This window comes from Saccostrea cucullata, unplaced genomic scaffold (genome assembly GCF_032062105.1).
Source record: "Saccostrea cucullata isolate Sc308-1 unplaced genomic scaffold, CSIRO_AGI_Scuc_v1 ctg125, whole genome shotgun sequence".
In the NCBI taxonomy this organism is placed as follows: Eukaryota; Metazoa; Mollusca; class Bivalvia; order Ostreida; family Ostreidae; genus Saccostrea; species Saccostrea cuccullata.
The window spans coordinates 1-27,509 of record NW_026936290.1 but is presented as its reverse complement, the minus strand read 5'-3'; the positions used below and the strand labels follow the sequence as shown (position 1 = coordinate 27,509).

The following is a 27,509-nucleotide window of genomic DNA, read 5'->3' as shown; positions in this document are numbered from 1 at the left end:
TCTGGCACTTCATGTAATGCTATATTTTTTTTGTGAATAGTATGCCTACAATATGGCTTTGCCTGTCATGTAATGCCTCATTTGAGCATGGAATGCCTACAATATAGCTTTGCGTGTCATGTAATGCCTTATTTGTGCATGGAATGCCTACAATATAGCTAAATTGCACATCTTGACCAAATTCTCTCCATAACAATATACATGTATTTAAGTCAGCCATCCAGCTCCATGGCGGTGCTAGTAAAGCTTTGTTTTGCACATCTTCATATACATGTAGCACCAGATAACATGGTCTCCACACATGTGGTAGTTATTATATCACAGGCAAAAGTGGCTCACATAAATTTTATATGAAATTCACATGAATTTTATGTGAATTCTTAGAATGAGAAAGAGACAGAAAAAAAGATATTTGAAATTTGTATGAAAACTTCCAGAAATTTTGACATAACAGTCTAATGAATTTCACATGAAGAGCATATCGCATAAATATTGTGCAAAGAAAACTTCACATTAAAGTTCTGAAAATATTATGTGAATATTATATAAATTTTTTCACATGAAATTCATATGAAACAAGATGTATTTTTGAAACACTATGCGCCCGGCGGCAACAAAGTTAAAAAAAAATGCATATTTTTAGCATATAGGTCACAGTCAAGGTTACAAGGTCATTGATCTTGGTGTCATTTGAAAGAACTTGATTAGTGAAGTACGCATACCAAATATGAAGTCTCTATCTCTCATGGTTCAAAAGTTATGGTAGAGGTTCAAAAAAAGCTCTTTTTATCATATAGGACACAGTCAAGGTCATAAGGTCATTGACCTTAGAGTCCTGTGAAAGGGCTTAATTAGTGGAGTATGCATGCCAAATATTAAGTCTTTTTCTTTCTTCGTTCAAAAGTTATGGGGAAGGTCAAAGTTTGCCGACAAAAAAAGCTATAGTTAGTGTATAGGTCACAGTCAAGGTCACAAGGTCATTGATCATGGTGTCATTTAAAAGAGCTTAATCAGTGGTGTATGCATACCAAATACGAAGTCTCTATCTTTTATGGTTCAAAAGTTATGGCGACGGTTCAAGTTTGCAGATAAAAACTATTTTTAGCATATAGGTCACAGTGAAGGTCACAAGGTCATTGACCTTGGTGTCATTTGAAAGAGCTTATACAATGTATATAATTAGTTTCAATCTGGGCACATAAAAATATTTATATAATTTTCAAATAAAAAGATAATGACATCAATATCATGTGAGACACTTTTCCCAGTGTGTAGATATCGGTACACAATATACATTCTGCATCCTGTGAAACTAAAACTGAAGTCCTTTATAGTTACTAAAATACTTTATTTTTTTGCTACAGAGATCTGTAGGACAGAATTGCACTACACAATGTGATGGTTATATTGGTATAATAACAAGCACTTCAAACAACTCTTTTGGCTTACTGTGAAGGGTTCAAGTAAATTGAACAGCAATATATTGTGAAAAAAATATCAAACAATAAGGTTTTCTTTTTGATTTTGTAAAATGTTTTCAGTTAAATAATGTACAAAGTTATTTTTACATGCTTTCCACTGATTAAGTTTATTGCATAAAATGTTGGCATTAACTGAAATGGATAATCAGCCTAACCTATATACTGTAAACCAACTTTTATTCGCGTGCGAGAAATTTTCGCGAATTTTGCGAGAATCTCGTCATCGCGAATATTTCTCGTCGCGAACCAGTTCTTAAAGTCTATGGGTCTATTAACAAGAGAACCTTAATAGGCTTTGGTCGCGAAAATTAATCATGTGAAATACTTTACCCCTCGTTAAATAGTGAAATAAAGTAGTCGCGAATAAAAGTTGGTTTACAGTATATGATATAAACTGAAAGTAAACTGGATATGCTGGGCTGCATGAGATTTCGTTTGAATGGTTTAATCTTAAAAAACAGAATTTTAATCATTGTTCTGTACATTATAATTAACAGGCAGGAAAAGTAGTTTTGATGGAGGACATAAACATACATGTATATACAATCATGTATAATATTCACTAACAGACAAGACACACATATAATGCTGCCATTTTTGCATATCCAATAATTTAATGTAAAATATATAAAATGATGATAACTTTGGTACAAGATGAATGTTTAAAATTCATAAATATATTCAGAGCATTTATTAAAATTAGGTAAAAGAATGGTAAAATGAAAACATCAGAAATCTGAAATGAATGGCAAGCACTTTCAGTGTTCAAAAATAGCACACTATGCCTATATAAAATCTCATGCTACACTACAGAAAAGCTACAGTTACGTGCTAGCTAAAACAGAGTATACATGATTTTAATTTACATGTTCAAATAGTTTGATGTCTTTTTAGTTTTATAAAAATAGATATTTATTTACATGAAATATAGTCTAATGATCTTTTGAATATAAAACGACTTTCATACAAAATTTTAAAACAAAGAATAAACAGGGAAAAATAACTTGATTTAAAAAAATTAGAAATATTGCATATGGCACTTTTCAATGTAAATTGGAACAACTTTTGTCATGGAAACATTATTACATCACAGGGAGTTAAATGCTGGGTGAAATTTTTTCCCAATGAAATCAGAATTTTGATTTACACCATAGAGAACCTCCAATCGTCTTCGCTGTTAGAATTGTTCTGTTTGGAATTTCCAGACATTGATTTGAACGTACTTTTGATGGAGCCTATTAAAGAGGAACTACTCTTTTCACTGGGGAACTTCTGACCTCCTCCGCTGCCGACTTTCACGGCCTCCTTGTTGAATCCGTAACCATGGTCCACATAGTCTGAGGAGGACATTTTGAGAGAGGAGTTGGATCCTGTTTTTAGGGATTCCATAGACAACATCATATCCTCTCCGACCTCGAATATCGGATCAAACTTGATGTATGTGGATGATGTGCTGTGCCTCTTGCTGCTGCTCTTGTGACTTTTGTTGGCATTTTTGCTGGCATCACGACTTGAGATGACTGATATGGGATCCACATCCGTCTTTGGACGACGTCTCACAACTTTGCTGGTATCTATTTTTGAAACGTCAACCCCTCCAATAATCTTGGTCCCCTGATTACCACCAGAGATATCTTTCACTTGGTCGATATTAGTTATTCCCATCCGACGTGAATCCCTTCCACTGACCAGCTCACTTCCTGTGTCCAGTCCGTTCATCCTGGAGTCAGCCATAATGGGTTCCATGTCATTGACTGCCACTCTGTAGGATGAATTCCTCTGGACCAGTTCATTGTTCACCACTCCCTGAGTGTTACGTACCGCCACCCTGTACGAGTCTGTCCGCGTGCAGTCCATCAGGACGTCATCATCAGAGGTAAGTGGGGGGTATCCGTCAGTCAAACCACTGTAGGAATTTTGATTGCTTAGGGAAGGAGGTGGGTTACTAAGTCTTTGCTGGAAGGATGGACAGCTCAGACTTTCTTTCATGGCCACTCTGTATGATCCTGATCTATAGCTGTTACCTTCTCCCATTGCCACTCTGTAAGAATCTGTTCGATTGGATGGTTCAGCAGGGGTTCCTTTGTGACAGTTTCTGTCATTGGTGGAATCTGCCATGGCTACCCTGTAAGAATCTGTTCTACTGGATGATTCTTCTGCATAACTAGAGCCACTATTATAGCTAGAGGCCCCCTTACTCAAGTTCATGACATTCACAACTGCACCTCTCTTGCTGTTAGTAGGAGCTTGCTTTGTTGGTTTATAGTTTCTGGTCCTTTCTTGGTACTTGGTGCTGGTATAGTTCACCATGTGTTCAGGGAGCGAAGTTGTGGATTTCATTTTCCTCTCTGGTTCTGCTGCCTGAACAGGTGCTTGCTTTGTTCTTCTCCTACCCCTCTCGACTGGTTTATATGTTGGTTCTGAACTTTGGAACCTTTGAGAAGGAGTGTCCCAATTTCTGGAATGGTTTTCTAATCTGGAGACAGAAGAGTGAGGTGTAGATGTTGACATAGGTGGTCCAGAGAATGTTTGGAAAGATTGATTTTCAGGTTTAATGTCATCAAAAGAATCCAGACAGCTTGTTGTTATTGCTATTGTTTCAATTGTGGAACTAAAGTTGGAATTGTCACTAGTGTAAGTATACTGATTCTGAACAGAAGCAGAGAATGTGGACTGCTCTGAGAGAGATTCAAATGATCCTGTAGGGGTGGTCATCATAGGAACATCCAGGTTGGATAAATTTGGGGAGCTACATGTGCTCTCCATGGTGACATAGGTTAAGCTGTTGCTAAGAGACAAGGAGCCTGCAGATTCCAGCGAGTTGATGCTACCAAAGGAACAAGTGCTGTACATTCCAGAATAACTTGTGGATGAATTCGATGCAGTTTGATTTAAGACAGCACCATTATGAATGGGGACAATTGTACAAGGTGGATAATGACCCTCCTGGGTTTTTTCAGAGGAAGGTATTTTCATAGTGTCTTTTTCACTAGGCACTTTCTGAGACTCCTGAGATTTCCTTTCTGAAGACTGAGCGCGGGCGCCAGGTTTAACCACCAGAGTGGGGTGATACTTGAGTGGTATGTCTTTTCTTTCCTCCTGGACTGTCAGTTTATACACGCCTTCTTCTGCTAAATCAGCTACTTTGGTTTCTTTCTCTCCATCTTCAGAAGAAGTGGGAGAGGAGACAAGTGGAAGCTGTAGAGACAGGGGCATTCCGGGGTTGAACATATTGATGACAGGTGAAAAGTTCAGAGACTTTGGAGTCTTTGGGCCACTCATTGATCGGTCTGTACTTTTCAGAATTCCTGACTTTGGATGATCCTCCTTTGACTTTTTGTTCATGCACCTAGGCCAAGATTTTGTATAGTCATGTGGTTGTGCATCTTTTGAGTTGGAGTGAAATCCTTTTGGCAATGTCTGACAGTAAACACTTTCATCTGCCATGTTTGTGTTGTCTAAAGAACCCTTCCCCTCGAAATGAGAAAACGAGGAAGGATTTGTTGAATTTCCAAGAGAATTATTTTCACTAGCAACACTTTCAGTGGAATTTTTGTTCACTGTGGGATTGCCTTCTACTGAAGTCTGTCTACTGAGTGAGCTGTCTTCATCACTCATCACACACAGGGATGGAATGGAGGTTTTAGATATCTGAGTCTTTGAGATCAGTCTGGAAGACATAGCCTCCTGGTCTGTATCAGAGAAAGAAGAAAAATCGTATGGAGATTTCGGACCCACCCCTGAACAGGAACTGGTTCTCTTTGGTGGCGCTGGAGGGCTAACTTTGTTAATTATCTTCCCACTGCTTGTCTTGGCCCCAGCATACTTCTCTCCTCCCTCAGGATTATGGATCACACTGTCCACACTACACAGACTCTGGGAGTCCTTACTAATGGAGAGTTCCTCTTCCTCCTCTTCTTCATCCACTAGTGTGGCATTGCTCTTCCTTAATCCGCTGTCATTGTGGAAGGATGTGTAGAAGCCCTCCTGATCCACAGAATACACCGACGATTCCCCGTCGTCACATGGCGGGGGTCTCTTCTGGGGTGATGACATCATCAGGTCCAGGGCCATGATGTTTTTCTTGGTCAGCCTGGTGAGGGAGGACAGAGTCTCGGCACTACTGGACATCACCTCCTCCCGCCCCAGGGCTCGCACTGCCAGACTCTTCAGCCAGGTCTCGGTGTCCAGCTTGGCGTTTACGACAGAACTGACGTCCCCCGCTACCGTGCTGGCGTCATCTCCGGTATAACCTCCTGTGGATTCTGTCCCACACCTACAAGTACAAGCAGAAGAAGGATAATTTTATATTTCAATGAGACGTTAGTTATATACTAGTACTAGCATATCTTATCAAAGATTTTGCTTAAAATTTTCCTTGTTTACATACTACCTGGGTTTTTCTGAAGATTTATTTTAATGAGTAAAATACTCCTTTAGAGCTGATTAAAACTTTTGCAATATAACTACATCAAATTACTGCAATTGGGATATAGTAAAGGAAAATCCCTTGAATTGAAATTAAGTGCAGTTCAAAATTGATTCCTGATATTTTGCATTAATTATGGATAAAATATTTTTGAAAAATATTTTCTTTAAAAAATATATATACATTAGAATTCTCCCCTCTCTTAACCCTCTCTCTCTTTTTTTTTTGCATAGACAAATCAAAAGAATACAAGCAACACATTCATGTGCAAAAATCTGTTTAAAGGGAGAAAACTCTTCTTCACTTTATTTAGATCTTATCAAGGAAAAAGGAAAAACCTTGATGTTGTATTATAAATAAAAAAAATCCCCCTCTACTAAGAGCACTCAATCAAATAAGTCAAAAGCACAGAAATGGGGGAGCATTTTTTTTTAATAGAAAGAAAATGTCTCAATTACATGTAGCATCATGGATTCCAAAGTCAGCTATATAAGAATATGATATTCTTACACTGAAATTTTAGAAGCTTAGTATTTGTTATAAACCCCTATCTTGTAAGATCTACAAGCAGTTTCATATATCAGAGGTGTACAGGTAAATAAAACACAGTGAAATACTGAGAAAGCATACCAAGATGAAATAGGTAATAGTGAATCTGACACCTCAACACGTGCGCTAAAATGAAAAGCCTTTAACTGGTAGAATTAGGGAAAGCAAATCTATTACTCGTAATAATAAGGATAAAGAATTGTTCTTTACAATAGCCATGACATACGGAGGTGAGAGTTCTTTTACTCTTTTATTCTCTCCTGGCATTAATCATCAGATTATTACTTAAATAGCCCTCTTAACTATGGCCAATCAAATCAAGGCACCTACTTATTACATTTGTAGATGGCATTGCTTGATTGAAAAATCATAAGTGTTTTTCATACCTGTATAAGGGAAAAAATAGAAAAAATAACTTGCTGTATTCTCTCACTATAGTGGTACTCAATGATTTAACATTGAGAATCGGGAAAAAGTGAAAAAATTAACTTCAGAACTGTGCAAACACCCATGATTTAATTAGGGGGAAAAAATTGAAAATATAATATTTATTTGTAGCTTTAAACTCATTTTCAGCTGTAACTTATTATAAACTGTAGTATAGGTTTGGTATTCCTCAGACTATCTTACCAATCTTTTTTTTCTCTTTAAGATTGTATTACATTTCTATATTTTACAAGGCCAATTATAAAAGTACGCTACGATTTTATCCTTTGTTTACCTGCTTTCTGGAGGAATCGGCGAGTCTCGTCCTGAGTCGTTACCAAGGGAACACTGGGACGTGGAGTTAGGAATAGTCTCGGCTTTCACCACATGGTCACTGTCTAGAGAGTGTCGATTACTACTGCTACCACTCCAATGACCTACAAAACATGGGTCAAGGTCATAAGTACTAATGTTTGGTACCAAACTTAAAACTGTTTCTTTTTTTCCCCCAATATCTTAAATTAATTATTGATTAAATCTTAAATACTTTACTGATCATTTTTCTTACAAATTGAATATTATGTAGTTAAGGAGAATACAGAATTTTCACTAAATGCTTTTTAAGGGGGTAATGTAATGGAGGATTAATTTGAATCTAGTTGTCAGTAGCTTTGTCCAATGTTTTTGAGAACAACAATGCACTAAGAGTTTTGAATAATTATATTTCATAATAATTGTGTTTCTTTGAGTTTTATTGTCCCGTGATTAGAGGATGTTATAGCTAAATAAGTAGTCTATTGATCCTAGAGGAGCGATGTTGACTTTTAATATGAGCTGTTCAGGAAATGGCTGGCATGCTTGTGAGTATCAGATTAACGCGTTAACCCGATCCTAACGTCCGACTTAAGAACACCAAACACGGATATCTAGACAAGCTAACATTGATCTCAGGAGCAGGCTGGGTAAAACTATCACAGAATTCACAGTTTGTACAGAATAGAAATAAATATTGCATGTCAACGTCCAATTCATCAAAAAATACAAATCAAATAATGTCAATACAAATGCATGCAGTGGTTTTATTGCCTTATAAATGACACACATCCAAAGCGGAGGAAATGATTTGTGTTTTTAATTCAATTTATTGAAGAAAAACTATGAATAAAAGAATTAATGTCATGTCAGATCAGTACAATCCAAGGTGAACTAGGTGATTCTTGCTTTGTGCTTTTTCAAAGCTTAGATATTTGCAAAGAATGCATTTCTGAATATCTGGTCCTTTGATTAGTTTGCATAAATTGTAACATCATCAATAATTCTCAATATCAAGAAAACTTTAATGTACATGTTTATGCACTTTTCAAATATTACCTTTTACTCTGATGGATTTGAGAATACCTATGTATGCATTTCTATATACATCCTAGGAATAATGAATTGAAAAAAAAGTACTGCAGCAACATGTATATTTAATGAATGAGAAAACCAGTTTTTAAAGTGTTCCTTGAACATAAAAAGCATTAAGTACCTTTTACCTTCTGTGTTACTGGGAGAGAAATTTGTTATGTTATCTGAAAAAGACTTCCAATCTGTGTTACTTGGGGGGAATTAACGTTGAACTGAAGATGTGTAACTGGGGGAGAGGTATATGGGTAAATTTTTACATTACCTGAGAAAGACCGTGAATCTGTGCACTGGGGTGGACCGTGGGTGTATGGGTAAATTTTTACATTATCCTGAGAGAGACCATGAATCTATGTACTGGGGTGGACCGTGGGTGTATGGGTAAATTTTTACATTACCTGAGGAAGACTGCCGATCTGTGTAACTGGAATGCCTCTTGGAAATTTCCCTTAACTTGACAGAAGTCGTCCAGTCCTTCGGCATGGACTCCCAGGGAAACTCGTTTCTTTTGACATTGCGCCGAGGTAAAGTATTACACTCGGTCTCAAATCCATAGTATGTCCCCGGACCAACCCTCAAGTTCATTTCTTTTCTGGTCAGCATGTTATCTGGCATACTGGGCATTTTAGCCAAGTTTGAGGGACTAGAAACCTCAAAGTCTATGGCGTCCAGGTCTAGGGACTTTGGTCGCGATTTGTGGATTTTCTCGACAAGTCTGTTCCCGCTGTTGCTGCGTACCAGGGATTTGATTTTATTACTGATGATGCTGCCGCGTTTAGTGAGACGGGAATGTCGACTGTCATTAGAGTTATTACTATTCAGGCTTAGCTCACTTTCATTAAGTCCGGCAATCTGAGATTTTCGCTCAATTAGAGCCTTCGCAGAATTTAACTTGGCACACCTTGGAAGAGATTTTGATCTACGACATGGAAAAAATTTCATGATTTTAGGTTCCTTGAACAATCTCTCATCCTCTTTTCTCTCTTCAATTTTGGCATCGATTTCATCCAGATATTTTGCCATTTCCTCGTCCCTTGGAACCTCAACTTCTAGAACGTCCAAATCGTCAAAATTATAGTCCCTAACATGGTCCCGTCCACTAGTACTCACTCGCTTCTGTTCAAACATTTCAATTTCCTGCAGAATACTCTCCGACACACCAGATACAGTTCTCCTTCGTTTCTTCTTTTTGACATCCTCATATTCTATTTTTGCAAGGACTTTCCTGAAGGACTGCATGCGATGGAAGCCTGTCCCCGAGGTGTCTATTTTTATCACTTCGGACGGAGGCACCACAATTTCACTTGACTCATTCTCTTTTTCCTTCTCCTCTTTGGGGGGATCTTTCTTTTCCGTGGGGTAAAGTTCATCGGTGATGTGAATTGTTTTCCTCCTTTCTTTCAATTTCAACTTTTTATACTTCTTCTCAAAAGTAAACACATCTTGTGACTGAAAGAATAATAAAAGTCCATCAATAATTCTCTGATTTTTCTTTTTTTGAACTATCTTGACCTAAAAATACTTTCTTACATATTTACAGAAATGAAAAGTTCAGAACACCAAAAAATAAATTCTCTCAACCTAAGTATTTAGGAACAATTGATTAACTATACCTTTCTATCTTTCCTCATACTGAACAATGCTTGACTATCCTATAATGCATCTAAAATCTACATCCACTTTTCCAGTTGCTTCAAGGTGTCAAGAGGACTACTCAACTGACAAATACTTCCCATTTACAAGTTGTTTTTGTTTAATTAACTAATTAATATTTAATTATAAAACATCGCCTAATGATGTAAAAATGTTATCATTAGTGGTGCAATGAATTTAAAACTCATTGGATAAAATTTCGGATGTGCAATTAGGCAGTAGTTATGAACAAATGCCACAATGGAAGCAATTATGGTGAAAATTCTGAAATGACCATTAAAACTGTATCAACTTTCATAACTGTATGTACCCATATACTGTAAATCACTTTTTATTCGTGAGAACTTTATTTTCGCGTAATTACGCGAGACAGTGTTCTCGCGAAAATTTAATTCTCGCGTATAATAGTATCCCTTAAGATTATATAGAGCAATAACCACAATTCACGAAAAATTTGTCTCGCTAATCAAGAGTCAATGACTATCTAACGAAAATAAGGTGTCGTGAAAATTTAGTGATCTACAGTAGTCTATAATTACCAACTAAATATAATTTATACATTCCTATCCTTCTGTTATAACTTCAGAACTATTATAATGTAGCTCACTAGACATACATACCAGAAAGTTAAAGATTAATTGTTTAAAAAAAAAACAAAACTTCAAGCTCATATGTTTTAGGTATTATTTCTTGCATTATATGCATTATCCTGTCTAAAGCATTGTATTTTCACTCCTCTTTATTCACCTTTCAATATTTGAAAGTCTCTGTGGCCTTGGCATGTAACTGAGGCCTATATAAATAAATTGTGTGATTCTGGTTCCCCGACCAACGTTAAAATATATGAACTGACGATTTATCTACAAATTTTGTTCAAGAATTTAAAAAAAAATCTGGTTTTGCTATTAGAAATGACTGAAATCCCAATCTCAACCACTTCTGTTTATGAGAAAATGCATATCCGAAGCAAAAAAGTTTTTACAGTAATTTCCACAGTAAAAACTTTTGTGCTTCCTATGAAATGTTAATTCAAAATAAAATATTTTCCCTACCTACCCACCCAATTTTTTCTCAGGTTGGAATAGAAAACACACTATTTTTTTTTTTTATCTTGGCCTGATTCAGAAACTTTGCCTACTGACAGTCATGTTAGGATTGTCCTGTCTATTGTGAACAGAGTTATATATGTAACCTTGACATTCCAAGGCCACAGAAACTTACAATCAGAAAAGTCCTACAATTCTTACCCTTCTTGGCAGGTTGAAGTCGGGGGAGGAGATCTTGGGTTCATTGAGCGCGACTGGCCAGAGTTTGAACAGCCTGGACGTACAGAGTCCATCCTTCCTGTAGAGGTCCGCCCCGCGCATGATCTTCCCGGGAGACGTCTCGCCCAGCGCGTAGTGGTCCTGGATACAGTGGGGACGGTTATCAGAGGTGAAGAGGTCACAGTCAAAGCCGTGCTTGGCAACATGATGGTCATGACAATGGCTGAACTTAGTCAGGTCACCAACAGCTGTAAAACAAGGGCAAATTAATCAACTTAGACTTAATTACGTCTACGTTTTAGGAATTTTATTATCCATAACACAATTATTCTTAATACCAAAATTTCATTTAAGAAATGAAACCATCAGATTCAAGACATCTTTGGTCCATTTATTTCTCATTTGTTTTGTTTACGATTCACAATAAATACTTTTCTGTCATAAAAGCCTTCTCCAGACAATTAATCACTGCATGTTGGTATGTATAATATGTGCTGATGAGAGGACAGTTAAACTCAAACAAGACAGGTTAATATTGGAGAGTAGCAGTTGTACTGGTCCACCATCAGACAGGTATTAATGAGGCAGTGAAGACCGTTAGAGTAAATCTCTGACAACAGAAGGAATAACTGTCTGAGGGGGCCCACTGGTCACAATCATATCTAATCATTTGAAGTACTGTTTTAAAAAGAATATTTCCATAAAACAATTAATGATAGATGTCAGTGAAAACACAAAAAACTCTAGCTCAAGGAAATCACATGGTTGTTCAAGAAGTGAAATGTACATCATGACCCCAAAACTCCCTAGAAAACCCTGGGCAATTTTGGATGCAAGAATTAACTTTTTCCTTACCGGGTACATTATTTAACTGAACTGTTTATGATGTAGCATTTATATCAAAAGTCTTTATGCTCAGAAGAAATGTGTGGGTAAACAGGACATTAAATTTGTCTCTTTGGGGTAAGAAAAGACACTTCTATCACCTTTAATCAGTTTTTAAATATATATAAATTCTAAATACATAAAAAAGAAATTGTATTTCTGAACTGCATGTTACTGAGCATGCTCCAGGAGACCTGTATTAAATTTACTTTAACAAACAGCCTACCCGCACTCTAGGACCTCTACCTATAAATTTATGTTCATCTAAGTCTAAATGTAATACATTGTATTGTTATTACCATAATGTAATATGCCAACAGCATTCTTTAATTACAGTGAATTAAACATGAGATTTAAAAACATATTTAGTTATCTGCCCACTAATTTCTGATTCACACAAATAAAGTAGAAATTCTATGGCCTTGCATGTTAAGGGTAATGTATTTGGTCCCGAGGAATTCAATACAAACAGTTCTCCATTTTACACACAGGAGTATTTGTTTAAGAGTTAGGTTATTTTTTCCCGTTACCTTTCACTGGTGACAAAACTATGTGGATTTTATTTTGTGGGAGCCGTCTCGTTAGCAGTTTGTTCACTTTAACCTTACAATTCAGTAGCTGTGATTAATGCCACCTTTTAATCTTTTCTGCCTACAGTACGATTTTCACATTTGTACTACAAAGCTTACTTAAGAAATAATAATAAATTAGCTTTGTTAATTAGTGATGAGAGTGTACGGTTCCCCCCATCTGGGCCTCGTTGCTTCTATCGATTTGACCAGGAATTGGCCTGTGGGTTTTAGCGGGACTAAGGACCACTTTAGAGCCACATGTTCCCTCCATACAGGGTACGCGTGGTCCATAAATCAATAGACAGGCTCAAATAACCTCTGTCTACAGGTTTTAGTTCTATTAATTTAATTACGATACAATACGTGATCTGAAAGTTTTTTATTCTATTGTTTTTAGACATGGACTTAATATGATGAACACCATTATCATTTATATCATATACTAGCCAGCAACCATTCTGGAGTATATATGAGACTATATATTTCTTTAATGAGAAATTGAGAGATTGCTTAAAGTTTCTTCTTTTTCTTTATACACAAACAAATTATTAATTGAAAGCAAGATACAATTTTTTTTTCAAAACAAAATCTAAACATTTAATTATCAATAAAAATGTTGATCTTACTAAAAAAAATTTAAAATCTTCCATTAATCCCTTTCTCTTCCTTTTGAAACTTCTTTTACGTAATATTCAGTGCTCAAACAGACTGTATAAATTTTTAAAATTTGTTATTTTATAGAAATGAATACAGTAAAATTAATGACACTGTGCCACACAGTTTCTGTCATTATATAAAAATTGTGCATTATATACTCATGAAAATGTGACATGGTAGATATAGAAATCACACAGTTAGTTTCAACCGATAATATATCAGGGTACATTTTATCACACCATGACATACATGGAATGTCGTGTTCAGATGATGCGAGACATACACCATACAAAGCAGCCTCAGATACGCCACCTATAGAGCAGATTTAAATATTTGATATTTTCAAAAAAAAAAATTAATTTGGGAGATGCCCATGATGTGTATAGAAAAACAATATTTAAAATTATAATTATAATTATAAATATGAGACATAATTTATACAGATAACTTATAATCTAAATAGTTTTTAGCTCACCTGAGCCAAATGCTCAAGTGAGCTTTTCTGATCACATTTTGTCCGGCGTCCGTCTGTCTGTAAACTTATTAACAGTTCGACTTCTTCTCAAGAACCACTGGGCCATTTCAACCAAACTTGCCACAAAGCATTCTTGGGTGAAGGGGATTCAAGTTTGTTCAAATGAAGGGCCACGCCCTCATTCAAGGGGAGATAATTGGGAATTAATGAAAATTTGGTGGTATGTTTTAAAAATCTTCTTCTCCAGAACCACTGTGCCAGGAAAAATGAAACTTATGGGGAAACATCCTTGGTTTGTGTAGATTATAAATTGTTCAAATCATGACCCCCAGGGGTAGGGCGGGGCCACAATGGCCGACCAAAGTTTTACATAGAAATATATAGGAAAATTCTTTAAAAATCTTCTTCTCAAAAATAACAAAGCCATAATTGATCATATTTATTTGGAAGTATTCTCAGGTAGTATAGATTCAAGTTTGTTAAATCATGACCCCGGGGGTAGGGCGGGGCCACAATGGCCGACCGAACTTTTACACAGAAATGTATAGGAAAATTCTTTAAAAATCTTCTTCTCAAGAATAGCAAAGCCATAATTGATCATATTTATATGGAAGCATCCTTAGGTAGTGTAGATTCAAGTTTGTTCAAATCATGACCCCGGGGGTAGGGCGGGGCCACAATGGCCGACCAAAGTTTTACATAGAAATGTATAGGAAAATTCTTTAAAAATCTTCTTCTCAAGAATAGCAAAGCCATGATAGGTCATGGGACTACTATTTGATTTAAACTTTTCAATAATAAACCAATTTCTACTTTTTCCTAGCCACGGTGTTCAGGTGAGCGATGTGACCCATGGGCCTCTTGTTATACTTGTTACTAAATTTAAAGCATTGACTTTTTAAATAAGTATACAACTGCTGTTATAAATCTGTAGAAATTATCGATATAAAGAATTGTTTCTTATACCCGTACAGTCTCCTAACACAATGTATGTGTGACTTATGAATGTCAAAGATGCTTATATAATACTTACTTTTTGATTGAGAAATCTCTGTAAATTAAACCAATATTACAACAGTAACAGCAGAGTAACATAAAAAAATTATATTTATTAAGAATTCTTAATAACTGATACCTATAAATTACTGCCTTTCTCAAACAATTAAGCCAAATTCTGATCATAAAGTTGATTTAAAAGGCCTTAATGAATAATGAATGAAAATTGATTGATAAAAGATGAAACTAACTTAAGGAATCTTTTCTGTTTTTTATTGAAATTACTAAAACATGTAAATAATTTTACGGACTTGTGCAGCAGATTTGTTTTACCAATCATCTTTACGGTTTTAACACAATAAATCAATACACATTAGAATGCCCTGATTGAAAATTATACACCCTGCTACACTGAATGGCCGTCCCATTGATAATTGATGAGGCCGAACCTGTAACTCTGTCATTTAAGCTGTTTCAGCCATTTTTTGACAAAGCTTATTGAATTTCTGTTTTTTAATATTCGATCTGTGCTAAGTATGTTGCCATTTACATTTTTCCTATGCAAGAAATAAATTAATATAAATTCAGTCATCCTGATCAAAGATCAGGTCTCATTGAGGCAAAAGACTGATGCAATTTTATATACATTCTCTTTGATGAAATAAAATCTATACAAGGCACATTCAGATTCTTATTGTTGAAGTTTTGTTTCAAAGAGATTCAAAAATGTTCTACTTATTATTTGCATTAATTAGTTATTTTGCATATACTGGTTTTCATGCATTAATGACCTGTGTTTACCTATTTTTTCATAGTACAAGGTACGTACTTTCTATCTTTTCTATCTTAAATTTGTATCCACCTAGTCAGTGTACTCAAAGTTTATAAGGTACTAGTTATTTGTTACGTATACTCAATGAAAATTATAGTCTGAGCAAAATGCAGATATCATGATAAAACTTTGTGACATCCTAAAATAAGAAAATCAGATAAAATAAAATGGTCTTAAATGGACACACATATTTTCAAGGTTTTAGGTGTTCAAATAAGGGATTTATTTTTTGGTCAGAGGTAAAGGTCACAGTCCTCTTTATGTGGTAATATATTGTCACCTAGCATTAACAAGTCTTGATTGAGTGGACCACCTTGTATGATGCCTCCCTCATTTTTATGATATTTTACTCATTCTTCTGTTCTGGAGAAATGCTGAATATTCTGTCAGTTTTTACCTTAATTTTTCCTGACAAAATTTTGTTAAGGGAAGCAATTACTAAAACAAACTTATTATTCATTACTAAACTGACATTAAATCATAAACTTATAATCAAAGCTTTTTTTTTCAAGGTTTATAATTTATTGAAATTATTAATTTTACACTGTATGCATTTTAGTCTGATTATTGGGTGCTCTAATGCCCTTTTCTATACTAAGACTGATCGGTGATCAAGTTTGAATGAAGAATTTTAAACTGTGGGTCATGTTTCCCACTGTGTAAATAAATAAAATGGGGTTTCTTTAGGTCAATAGAACTCAAAGTTTAGTTCTTGATAGTATTATTTTCATACAAAGCTTTTTAAGAAAACAATCTGGTAACAGAGCTATACCATTATGACATTCGTCTGCTTACAAATTGTCTTCCGAATTTTACGGTTTGGTAGCTACGAAAGTAATTTATCCATTTACAGTGGGTCTTTAATCAAATAATTTTATTGCTCTCTACATATAAATTGTAGTACTTGGGTACATTAATGGTTAAAACTTCAGCCTTTAAAATTGGTGTCAGTCAAATAAATGGAGAAAAACCAGAATAACATTGCCGAATAATTCTATATAGTCTTCTTTATAGACTTAAAATGATCGGGTATACATCAAACACAACGGTCAAAGGTCTTAAAAATGGATATCCTAGTTATGCAAGATATGGGGACATTAATGCTGGCTACTTCAGCTAAAATAGAAGTACTTCAGGATCAAAGCCCAAATCACAGAATATATTTTTACGCATCATGACTATTGCTATATATATTTTTCTATTGACAAAGGTGTTGAAATATATTGACTTAAAATCTGGGCACTGTGTCAAGAATGTTTCTTAAAGAAGAGTCATGGTAAATAAAACTCCTGTCAAATCCTTCTGAAAAATTTAAATGTTTTACACACATTTCAATATGTTTAATATTAGGTACATTAGTCTTCCTCTAAACAGATAAACTTACGTGATACAATGACGTATCTTTGTCAGATTTTAATGTAGGAGTTGTAGAAGTAAGTAATGATAAAACTACGTTTTTATGTCGCTGTAATACTCCCTCACGCCATCAGGTTCGCTGTCTATGTTTGTGAAATTCAACACGTTATGCTTTGAAGATGATCCTCAGATAATTTATTGACATATTCAAATTTAGACAATATGAGATAACGACCCTCTGTAACTTCAAAGTTACTCCTGACCTCGGCCTGCTAAAAGGGCACCTAAGGCTCTGTGTTTTAGAAAAATATATCAAAGGGCCAATCTTTTAAAGTCCATATTCATATCCTTAAAGAGTCTAGAATTAAGACTCATTATTTTTAGTTGTTAAAATGTTCATAAATTGACAGACATTTTTAAAGATATAAGCCTAAAAATCTTTTTTAAATGTTTCAGTGCCTTAATTATTTAGGATTCATTTTTTAAAAAAACAATTTCAACTTAGATTCCTATAAAATCAAATCATTAAGTTTCCTGTTTTCATAATTAAATCTAGAGTCAGCGATTTTAATGAAATTAATGATGTAGACAAATTTAAACAAGTCCTACAGTCAGTTTGTTCTCAGTGAAACATTATTAAAACTGATTTCCCCCTCTGAATTACATTGGCAGTTTTGCTAATGACATTTTATCATTGTCCAACCCAGAGCCAATCGCTGACTTCCGTACAATATAGCTCCAAATATTGACATAAGATTCAGGCCTGATACCGGCCATCCAACACCTTCATCTGCCTCAAAGTCAACTGAAAAACATTGTTAAAATTCAATTCCGTATCACCATAGTAACCATTGGAGGTGAAAGGGACCAAGGGTCAGGTGGACAAGGCTTTTGTTGTTTGTAGAGGTGGCCCGAGATAATGAGATTTTGTGCTGTATGATTGGGAGGGATTATAACGACAGTATCTTTTAGCTCCGTAGCTCAGGTGAAACGGCAACAAATGAGGAATGTGCATGCAAATGTCAAACCATGCACCTGAACTCCCGACTGCTAATCAGATATCAGCAAATTTGGCATTTCCATAAGAAATTGTATTGGTTTCTAGATTTTGTGCTTATTGGTGACAAATGCTTTGAATTCAATCAGTGCAAAATCTGATTGTGGCCGAGACACATAATTTTATAAGGTTATTATAAGGACTCCCCTTTAAATGTGATATGCAATTTTAGAACCTGCTGGGGGAAACTTCAATCAAGAGAGAAATGAAATATCGGTACATTATTAACATTTGTATGAATTGATAGGCAATCATGAGTCTTAATAATGGAAAAGATTAAATCAGATTATGTTTAAATCCATTATTACAACACCTTTCACATGTATATACCAATCGAGTTTACATGATTCAAGTTCAAACATTGTAGGAGTGAATTTCTTGACTTTATTGTTGTTTCTTTATGTACAGTTACAGAAATTTAATCTCTTCAATAGGACTGCACTTAATCATAATCTGGTGCCATATAAATGGCTTAACCTTTTGCTTTAGTCATTCATTTGTTGCCAGAAAAAGCCCTTAACTTTCATTATATTGAAGAGATGGGAACTTAAGTCACAATGCAACTGCATTTTCTTTATTGCGTGGACCCTGAGGTCCACGCAGTAAATATATAAGCGAGGTTAAAACCAGATGACCTGGGCAAACGTCAGGCTACGCATGCGCAAGAATGCTAGAAAGTTTGCACCTTAGGTAACTTGCCCGTAGAATAATTCGCCCTATTCGAATTAAAATATACCATTCATTGGCAAATCGCGCTTTTAATTCTGCATATATCGCATTTATATATTCATTGGCAGATCCGATTTTCTCTCTTTTACATATACTTTTATATACAAACTAAACATTGATTCTATGGTACAAGCATTTTAAGAAGTTATATACAGTATATAGATACATGTAACTTAACAATCTGAATGAAAAACGTCATTCAGCGAATAGAGATAGCTGTTAAAAGATAGAGCAAGTTTTCGCCGGCATTAGTTTTGTGCATCAAGGCTCGCAAAATAATTTAGTGTTTCAGCAAACAAAATATCGTTTGATAAAGGTCTGTAGCAAAGGCTTTTAATGTGTGTGTGTGTGGGGGGGTCCGACAAAAAAATCTGCGTACTAAAGAGCTGTGCTTCTCGTATACCATCAGATCTCTCTTTTTCATGATAAATTCCTTCCGTATAAATCCAGAACAGATGTCAGGTCCAAGTCAGTATGAGTTACACGCAGCAAAATAACCCGGTTTTCAAACTGACAAAACTATAAAAGGTCGCTAATCGGAGATAAATTTCACAATTTTGCTTTGAGACTACAATCACTATAAGTAGGCAGATCATTGTAGAAGTGAACAAACCTACATGAATATTCCCTACACCAAGAAATTTTCTTAATTGAATTTCAGGTAGAAAAAAGCATGCATATGGTCCACGTATTGCAGTCCTTTTTTAAAGGACAGCAACTTGTAACCTAACTTTCTCATACCTCTGATATCTTGATTTTTTTCCTCCAACCCTATCAAATTCAAGAGAGCTAGGTTCAACTGTATGTTTTTGACAATTACCACAATGGATTCCCTTAAATTGATAAAAATTACAGCTGCCTTTGAACCAGTTAAGGAACAAGTTTGTTTTCTGCAATGTATGCAAAGCATAATATTGTCAGAGAGAAGGTGTATATGTGTCTAAGAAGTCACTTTTTAATAATGGTGTAGGGAAAGCACCTATAAGCTCATATGCTAAAACAAAGATTGTTTGTCTGTCAGACCTCAGAATCTAGATATCCTCCCTTCATGCAGCCATGCTTCAATGCCCTCATCAGGAATGTAGAGAGCCTCTTCCTTTAATGGACCCACGACAGACCAGAACTATAATAAATCCCTCTGTAACTAACCATGTGTAGACCGCCCTAATCCTTTGATTACAAACATGATGTAGTTCTGATTAGAGTGAATCAGAGAATGTCATACCTGGACAGGTACTTACAGGTGTATGTATCTTTATATCTACCTCTATATGTAGGTACAAGGTGATATTGTGTCTAACACAGCGGAAGACTGGGAAGATAAAAGAGAGAGGCCTCCTCAATCATAATGATGGGTCGTCGGACACAAAGTCGAGGGGCTGTCTCACCTGATACCACAACAAACGGCCAGAATCTCCCTAGTGTATTACCGGTATACAGAATCCATCTCTCCATACCCAACAAACCGCTAAAATATCCCTAGTGCATTGGTGTCAGAAGCAAACTGAAAGTGGGGGGGGGGCCTAAGTGTAAAAAAAAAAATTATACCTTCAAAAAAAAAACCTGACAAGCAAAAAAAAAAAAAAAAAGGAAAATGTCCATTTTCCCAAACAAGATATCCTATTTTTTGGGGGGGAGGGTTCAAACTTCAGTACCAATTTTTTTTTTCAAACACCACCACTTTCCCCTTTTTTTTAACCCGGTATACTACGACGTGTCTGTGGAAAGTGGGAGGGCTAAACCTACGAAGCAATGTTCAATGTCTATACTAAGTACATAGTCCCCCCCCCCCCGGGTCCGATGCCTATGTAGTGTATTATAAGGAATCCATTTTCATTAACCTAACATGAACTGGCTAAAATCTCCCTAGTGTATTTTTAAGAATCCATCTCTACATACCCAAATATAAAGAATCTGTCTTAATTTCTATTACCTCAAATTTAACAAACAGCAAAAATCTCCAGGCAAAAGTGAAGCTTATTATGAAGGTTTTTACAAGATGCCTTGAATCCGAGACACTGCAAATATTATAAAAATCAGGAGCATTGAAGAAAATGATTGTTCATTTATGATAGGCATGTAACTATATATATTACCAGTATATCTTTACACCTTGCACCAAATTATATGAAATTTTCCATTTAAGTTTATAGCCCAAATCTTACTTGATCAACATATTAGTACGTACTGAAACAATTGTATTAATCAGCCAATTGCAACCCCCCCCCCCCCCACCCCCCCAAAAAAGAGCGTTAGGACACACCTTGCTCGTGCTTAGCAAATAGCAATATACTTACAAAAAATCAATTAGCATTAGAATTAGACTGCTGCAAGATACAGATCTAAGTCGACAGGTAATATTACAGGTGCGATGGACAATAATTATAGAGACACCTGATCACAATAGGTGACAATGAGTGTATGACAGGTTCTGTCAGAGAGAGATGTGACACTGATAAAGTAGCCATCACTGACCACGAACAACAACTGACCAGGTACTTAATTAGATGGCAGAGTGGTGAATGATGATATTTATCACCTATATGGTATTAATTTTAATGTATTCATTTAAATCAAAAGATAAACAATAATAGAGTGTTGCATGTTTTGTTCAATCATCCAGATGTGAAGTCAAAAAGTAAAGCTAAAAAGCCGAAATTTTATCAAGATATAAACATATTGTTGCTCTTCACATATATTCTTTGAAATGAAATATTTCCTCCACACATTTTAGAACTCAATATTTTTATAATACTTATAGAACATCTCATCAAGACATTGTCAACATTTCATTTTATTTTAAGTTGATTTAAACATATTGAATTGAAATAAATATGCACTGCAATGGGATTGGAGAAGTTGTTCAATCTTAATTCTCTGTTTTCCTATTAATGTTCAAAATCACAGACAGGACCTATATCTGATTTATGGTGCACTTGAAGGATTAATGAAATATCTTTCATTTATGTTACACCTCAGAGGCGTAGTCACAAACTTAAAAGTGGGGGGGGGGCTCAAGTCCAGAAATTCTTTGACAAAAAAGCAAAAAAAAAAAAAAAAAAAAAAAAACATAAAAGTGGGGGGCTCAAGTCCAGAAATTCTTTGACAAGCAAAGCAAAAAAAAAAAAATTTCCCCAAACTCGAAAATCCTATTTCGTGGGGGGGGGGGGGGGGGGGTACCGGCCAACTTTTTTTTCAAAGGCAAATTATTTTCAATTTCAATTTTTCTACACAATTTTACTATATATATTAATTACTATTATTTCATATATTGATTTTGTTCTTCATTAAAAAGTGGGGGGGCACAGACATACTCTTGCCCCCCCAGATCTGAAAGTGGGGGGGCTTGTGCCCCCGCTGCCCCCCCTGTGACTACGCCTATGCACCTTCCCAGTCTCTGCTAATAAAGGACCAATAGAATTCCTTTCAATACAAGACATACATTTTTTTTTCGAAAGAAAATTTTAAATAGATCTTTTTACAACCCAAGAATCTACAAGTTCTTTATAACAAATACACAGAAACATATTGAATTTTCTTAGCTTTAACCTGTGCCTCCTTTGAGAATCATTGAAAGAAATCAATATGTTGGAGTAGTATTGAAAATATTTATGCACCATTCTTAAAAATGAATGTAATTTACAAGCCCTATATTGAAAAAAAAAGAACCTTTGATGATTCAAGTGTGTATTTTAAAATGGATTTTTTTTAAAGAAATTTTCCAATATGTTTAAGAAATGTTACATAAAGAATTCTCGACTTCAAACAAATTACCAAAATAAATTATGACAGAAAGTGTATTTACAGTATGATAAAATTGTAAAATGTAAATTATGAAAAGAACAAAACACTCAAGTTTAGTTCATCATAAGGGGTCTCCTTTGGTTTGATTTTTTTTGAGTAAAATATGTAGCTTATTTAAAAATCCTTTATCTTAAAAGATCAATATTTCAGTAATCTAAATGTTAGAAAGATAAATATAAAGAACTCCTTTGATTTTTACTAAAAGAACTATGTGTCAGTGTTTCATTATTGGTATGTAATTTATGGCAATCTTACAAGATTTAAGAGTGTTCCATGAAAATCCAATATATATAGGGCAAAATCTCTAAATATAATTCAGGGTAGCTTTGAATGATTGTTTCAATGGATCCCATTAGTACCAAAGTCATTGAACTTTTTTACCCTCGATCTGCATATAAATTTAACATACTAGTCCTTGCAGAGTTATAAGCATACACAATTTCTTCATTAAATTATTTTCAGCAAGGTTTCTCCAATAATAATAAAATTAAGTAAATACTAACGAATTTCAGGTACACGCAAGTACTACATCCGATGTAGAACTTAAGAAACCCTTCGACACGACCAAATATTTACACAGGGAATTTCTCATAGAGAGAAGAGTCCTCCTAATCTACGAATGTCTAAAACCAAATTTCAAAGCTTTTGAAAGGTTTGTTATAAAAAAGAGAAAACACTTGAATAGGTGAAAAGGAAATGTTAACATAGTTAACAAGTAAGAGTTCCTCTAGCCCAAAACGTGACTCATCTGGTCCGCGATCAAAATGTAGGTCAATCAAGGTAACAGATCGGACAATGAATCAAACAAGGAAATAGAAATTAACTTTTTGAAATGTTTTCTCTAAGTTGTTGCTAGGGTATTTGATCAAGGTTATAGGGTTACAGTGCAAATAATTGGTTGATTTTGTTCAATAGGGGGTGATGGCTACAAATTAACAAAGAGTGCCTTCTGAATTTTTTTCCTTCCAGGTGTATTATCATACGCACTACAGGATGTGTTTTATTACCCAAAGGAACAACTTCCCTCGACAGAAAATAAATTTATTTTTCCTTTTGGTGAGCCACAACTTCAAAGATAAACAGGAATTTTGTAGTTCTAATTCATCTTATTGACAAATCTGAAGCAATTTTCTGTAAACCACAGACTCTTAAATCATCACTATAAAGAAGATATTTAGAACATTCAAGAAATTGCACAATATCTGTATATATCATCTTAATATGGCAGAACACATTTATTATTCATAGGATTAATTAAAACACTCCTACTCTCGAAAACAGTTTCATTCATGATAGTAATAATAATTTAATTTAAGTAGCGCAGAAGTCAATCTAAATGTATTGTAAATGCTTTTTCTGCGGGATCATTCTGCAGATCGAATCACATGAATTTATCTTCAATCTAAGTGAGTAAGAAATTCTACAGATATCTTGGATTACCTCGGTTTAATTATCTTTAAAATATTCAATTATCTTAAGCTTTTACAATAGATTCTGACACAAATATATCTGCAAAGATTTTGTCAATATGTACATGTACAAGCATAAGTTATGGTAAAAACAGTTACCCATCGCTAGACTCAACAGTATTTAAAAGAATTGGGAATTCCTCTTAGACTCTCTAGATCTCTCTCTTACCATCTCAATTGTAACCTCATCCCACATTAAAATCCTATACTGTAATTTTATATATTGCTTGGATAGATGAAGCAGGTCAAATTAATAATTTACTTAGATTTATTTTTTTAAATCCAATTTAAACTATAAAAGAATTATTACAATTTGTATCTTTAAATTTTATAACATTACTTGGCTTCATAGAATACATTAGTCGTACCATCTCAGGGTTGTAAAAAAGAATTCTTGATTCAACTCGCAGTCTACTGATTGTAATCAATGCACACTTGGGAATAAACCTGATAACTTCTGGAGATCAAGGCCAACTTAGTCACCACTTCTTAAATATCTCAAAATCTAATGCTTCTCAAATCAGATCCAATCTTAAGTCTTCTCATAGTCATTAAATGTTTTGCTTCTTATTTTATTGAACAGAGGGCAACCTCTGCTACGAAATTTAAACTTTTGTCAGTACCATCTTATTTAAATGCTTTTTCATTATTTATTACAAATTACCAAAAATAACAATAAAAACTGGGTGGTCCTAATCCAATTGTTTCTGTAGTCCAGGAGAAAGGGTGGCAATGATTGGTGTAGGCCAATGTAACAGGGTCAGTGATTGGATATTTGACCCATACAACACCTGTCCTTAATGACCAGATCAAAGGAATAAAGTAATATCATAATCAGCAACTTTCTACATTATTACATATCAAAATAGCTCGAATGTCCGTAAACTAACTCTCAATGACTATAACTCTCAATGACAGCAAAATGTTGATATTTACAAAATAACCACAGGTGTGCAATTTTTAAAAGTCATTAATCGCAGGTGCTTATCGACAAAAGGAACTGTATTTTTTGTCTGGAAATAGTTTGTGGTAAGGCAATAGGGGCATAAGAAATCCACAGCAATATTTCCCTGCATCATCTTGAATTCAGGATAACCATAAATTACTAATAAACCCTGCTTTAAAACTCAAATCAATATTGACTCTGTTTTATCTTTTCTGATAAAACAGGAAAGTTATGACAGGCCGTTCAGAAGGACCAGTCATTGTTACCTGGACGTCAATGATTCATGTTTTATCATCAGACTGGATATTTTTCTCCTATATTTGGAGTGTGTATTCTGTCCTTGCCTATCACCTTATCTAAATCACTGATATACCGTTTTGTATGTTGGCCCCCTCTCTGACTTCTGATAATTCAGTAGGAAGTTAAATCAATCAGAGGCTAATTGTTTTCATAGCTATTCCCTAATGAGAAACCGATTTAATTCTACCCTCTAGTAAAATTTTTGGAATTTTGATCAACATAAAATTAATTCAGGAAACTAATACATTTCCTTCAGGAAATCCCATTTCAAAAAATAGTACTTCGTAGAAACTTACGTATGGTAACTGATTTAGCATCAAGGTCTTTGACAAACTGTTCTACAAATGTAATTTTTCTGCTAATACGTTCCGACTTTTCGAACACTTTTTGGCATTCCTCTGAAATGTCACAGAAGATGTCGTCTGCTAGGCGGACCACGCTGGCCAGCTGATGAAGAATTCCCACGAGGGCGTTCGATGTCACTGCATTTTGGAGATTTCGCTTGTCCCCATGGTCAATTTTTATGGGGGATCTCCCCAAATTCACAGGTGTAACAATTCGTTCGCCTAAAGGCATGATAAAACCATGGCAATCCAAGAGAAATCACATTTTTACACACACTAAAAATCCACAGAAATGACTGTCACACTACACCCCCTAAAACACGTACCTGGGCAGTTTCGCCATATTCAAATAAAATGTTTAGGAACTGTTCACCGCTGTTGTACGAACCGCCCTCGAGAGGGGAGTAAAATCAATGTTCGGTCGTGGAAATAATTTTCGCGCGCTGCTGATACGACCTAAAATATTGTATAACACACCCATGTGGTCAGGTAGCCGCTGTCCGTTAATTACACTGATGATCGATCATACAGGAAGCGAAACAATGATAACCGGAGTATTGTTTTTTGTGGGGCGTAAGATTTCTAGTGGGAACAGCCAGGTAAACATTTAAGGAGGCGGTCTACTTTGTTATGCGAGGAAGCATGCTGTGGGACTTATCAGATAAAAGATGAGGGTTTAACCTTTTTACTGCTACCTCTTACTTCAGTTAAAACCGTTGGTTTAAACAGTCTACGTTTGGATTATTTGTATAGTATCCATCAATTAAAGGAACCTTGTAACCTTGACCTTGGAGAGGACTTATATAGGCCATGCCTGATGTCCAATCCAATTATGTAAGCTTACTTTACATAATAAAATAATGTTTAAATTAAATTAAATTAAAGGAACAAAATAACAATATAATTATACAAAATGTGTAGATCTGAAGTCATGTTTATAGACTCTTGTGGTTTTGAACAGGATGGTGTATCCTGTGTATTATATCTTTTCTCTAGGTATGTTTAAATATACTCGTTAAGTAAAAAAAAATTTATAATCGCTGAAATGGACACGTTTTTAAATATTAAGAAATTAGAAATTAAAAAAAGCATATCTGTATTGAAATTATTTTATATTGTGCCGTTTTCAGCTATTCTTTGTTTCAATTTAAGAAGTGTAAAATAAAAAAAAAAAACTAGAAAAAAAAATACAGAAGGAAACCAAACGTCTATATAGACACGATGAGTATATAATATTGTGGTCGCGGTCGATTCCAGATCTTTCATAGAATTGAATCACTCACAGCCGGTTTAATGAAAAAAATTAATAAGTATTTTATAAAATAATTAAAAATTGTAGCTATAGATTTATAAGGAATATGACACAGGGAAAGTGGAAAATTTCGCAATTTTACCTCTCATATTGTAGGAAATTGATAATAGATAAATTTTTATTTCCAATTACAAACCAGATTAAATAATAAAAAAATAGTATACCAGTATACCGGTCCACATATTTATTTTAAATAGTATTTCAAAGAAATTAACCGATTTCATTTAAAGACATACATGAATACTTTTTATAGAGTTTTAGTTTACTTTTAAAATTAAAAATAATATTTTTGAAAGATAATTTGCGAATGTATTATGTGAGAGAATATGACAATATCAATTAGGGTTGCAAGAGTTAATGTTCTTGGCGTTCCTTTTAAAAAGTTCCTTCTGTAGTGTATAAAATTTCCGAAGCTGGCCAGTCTCGTGTGTGCAAACCATCAGTATATATACTGGACAAAAATAGATGGGGATCATAACTTTAATTGAAATAAATAAAATAAAATTTAAAAAATTGCCTTTTTGTTCCGACAAAGCTACAGTAGTCAAATAAACATGCCGTTCAGTCA

General features: G+C 34.7%; 1 protein-coding gene across 1 annotated transcript; it reads right to left on the bottom strand.

Moving 5' to 3' along the window:
* Nucleotides 1-1,327: 1,327 nt before the first annotated feature.
* On the bottom strand, nucleotides 1,328-26,220 carry LOC134245284 (uncharacterized). Its single transcript, XM_062727591.1, has 5 exons — nucleotides 25,582-26,220; nucleotides 11,190-11,455; nucleotides 8,688-9,738; nucleotides 7,181-7,322; nucleotides 1,328-5,757 (listed from the first exon to the last, which is right to left on the bottom strand). The coding sequence occupies exons 1-5, from the start codon at nucleotides 25,859-25,861 to the stop codon at nucleotides 2,625-2,627; spliced, it is 4,872 nt and encodes a 1,623-aa protein (XP_062583575.1). The 5' UTR covers nucleotides 25,862-26,220; the 3' UTR covers nucleotides 1,328-2,624.
* Between the last annotated feature and the right edge of the window lie 1,289 nt (nucleotides 26,221-27,509).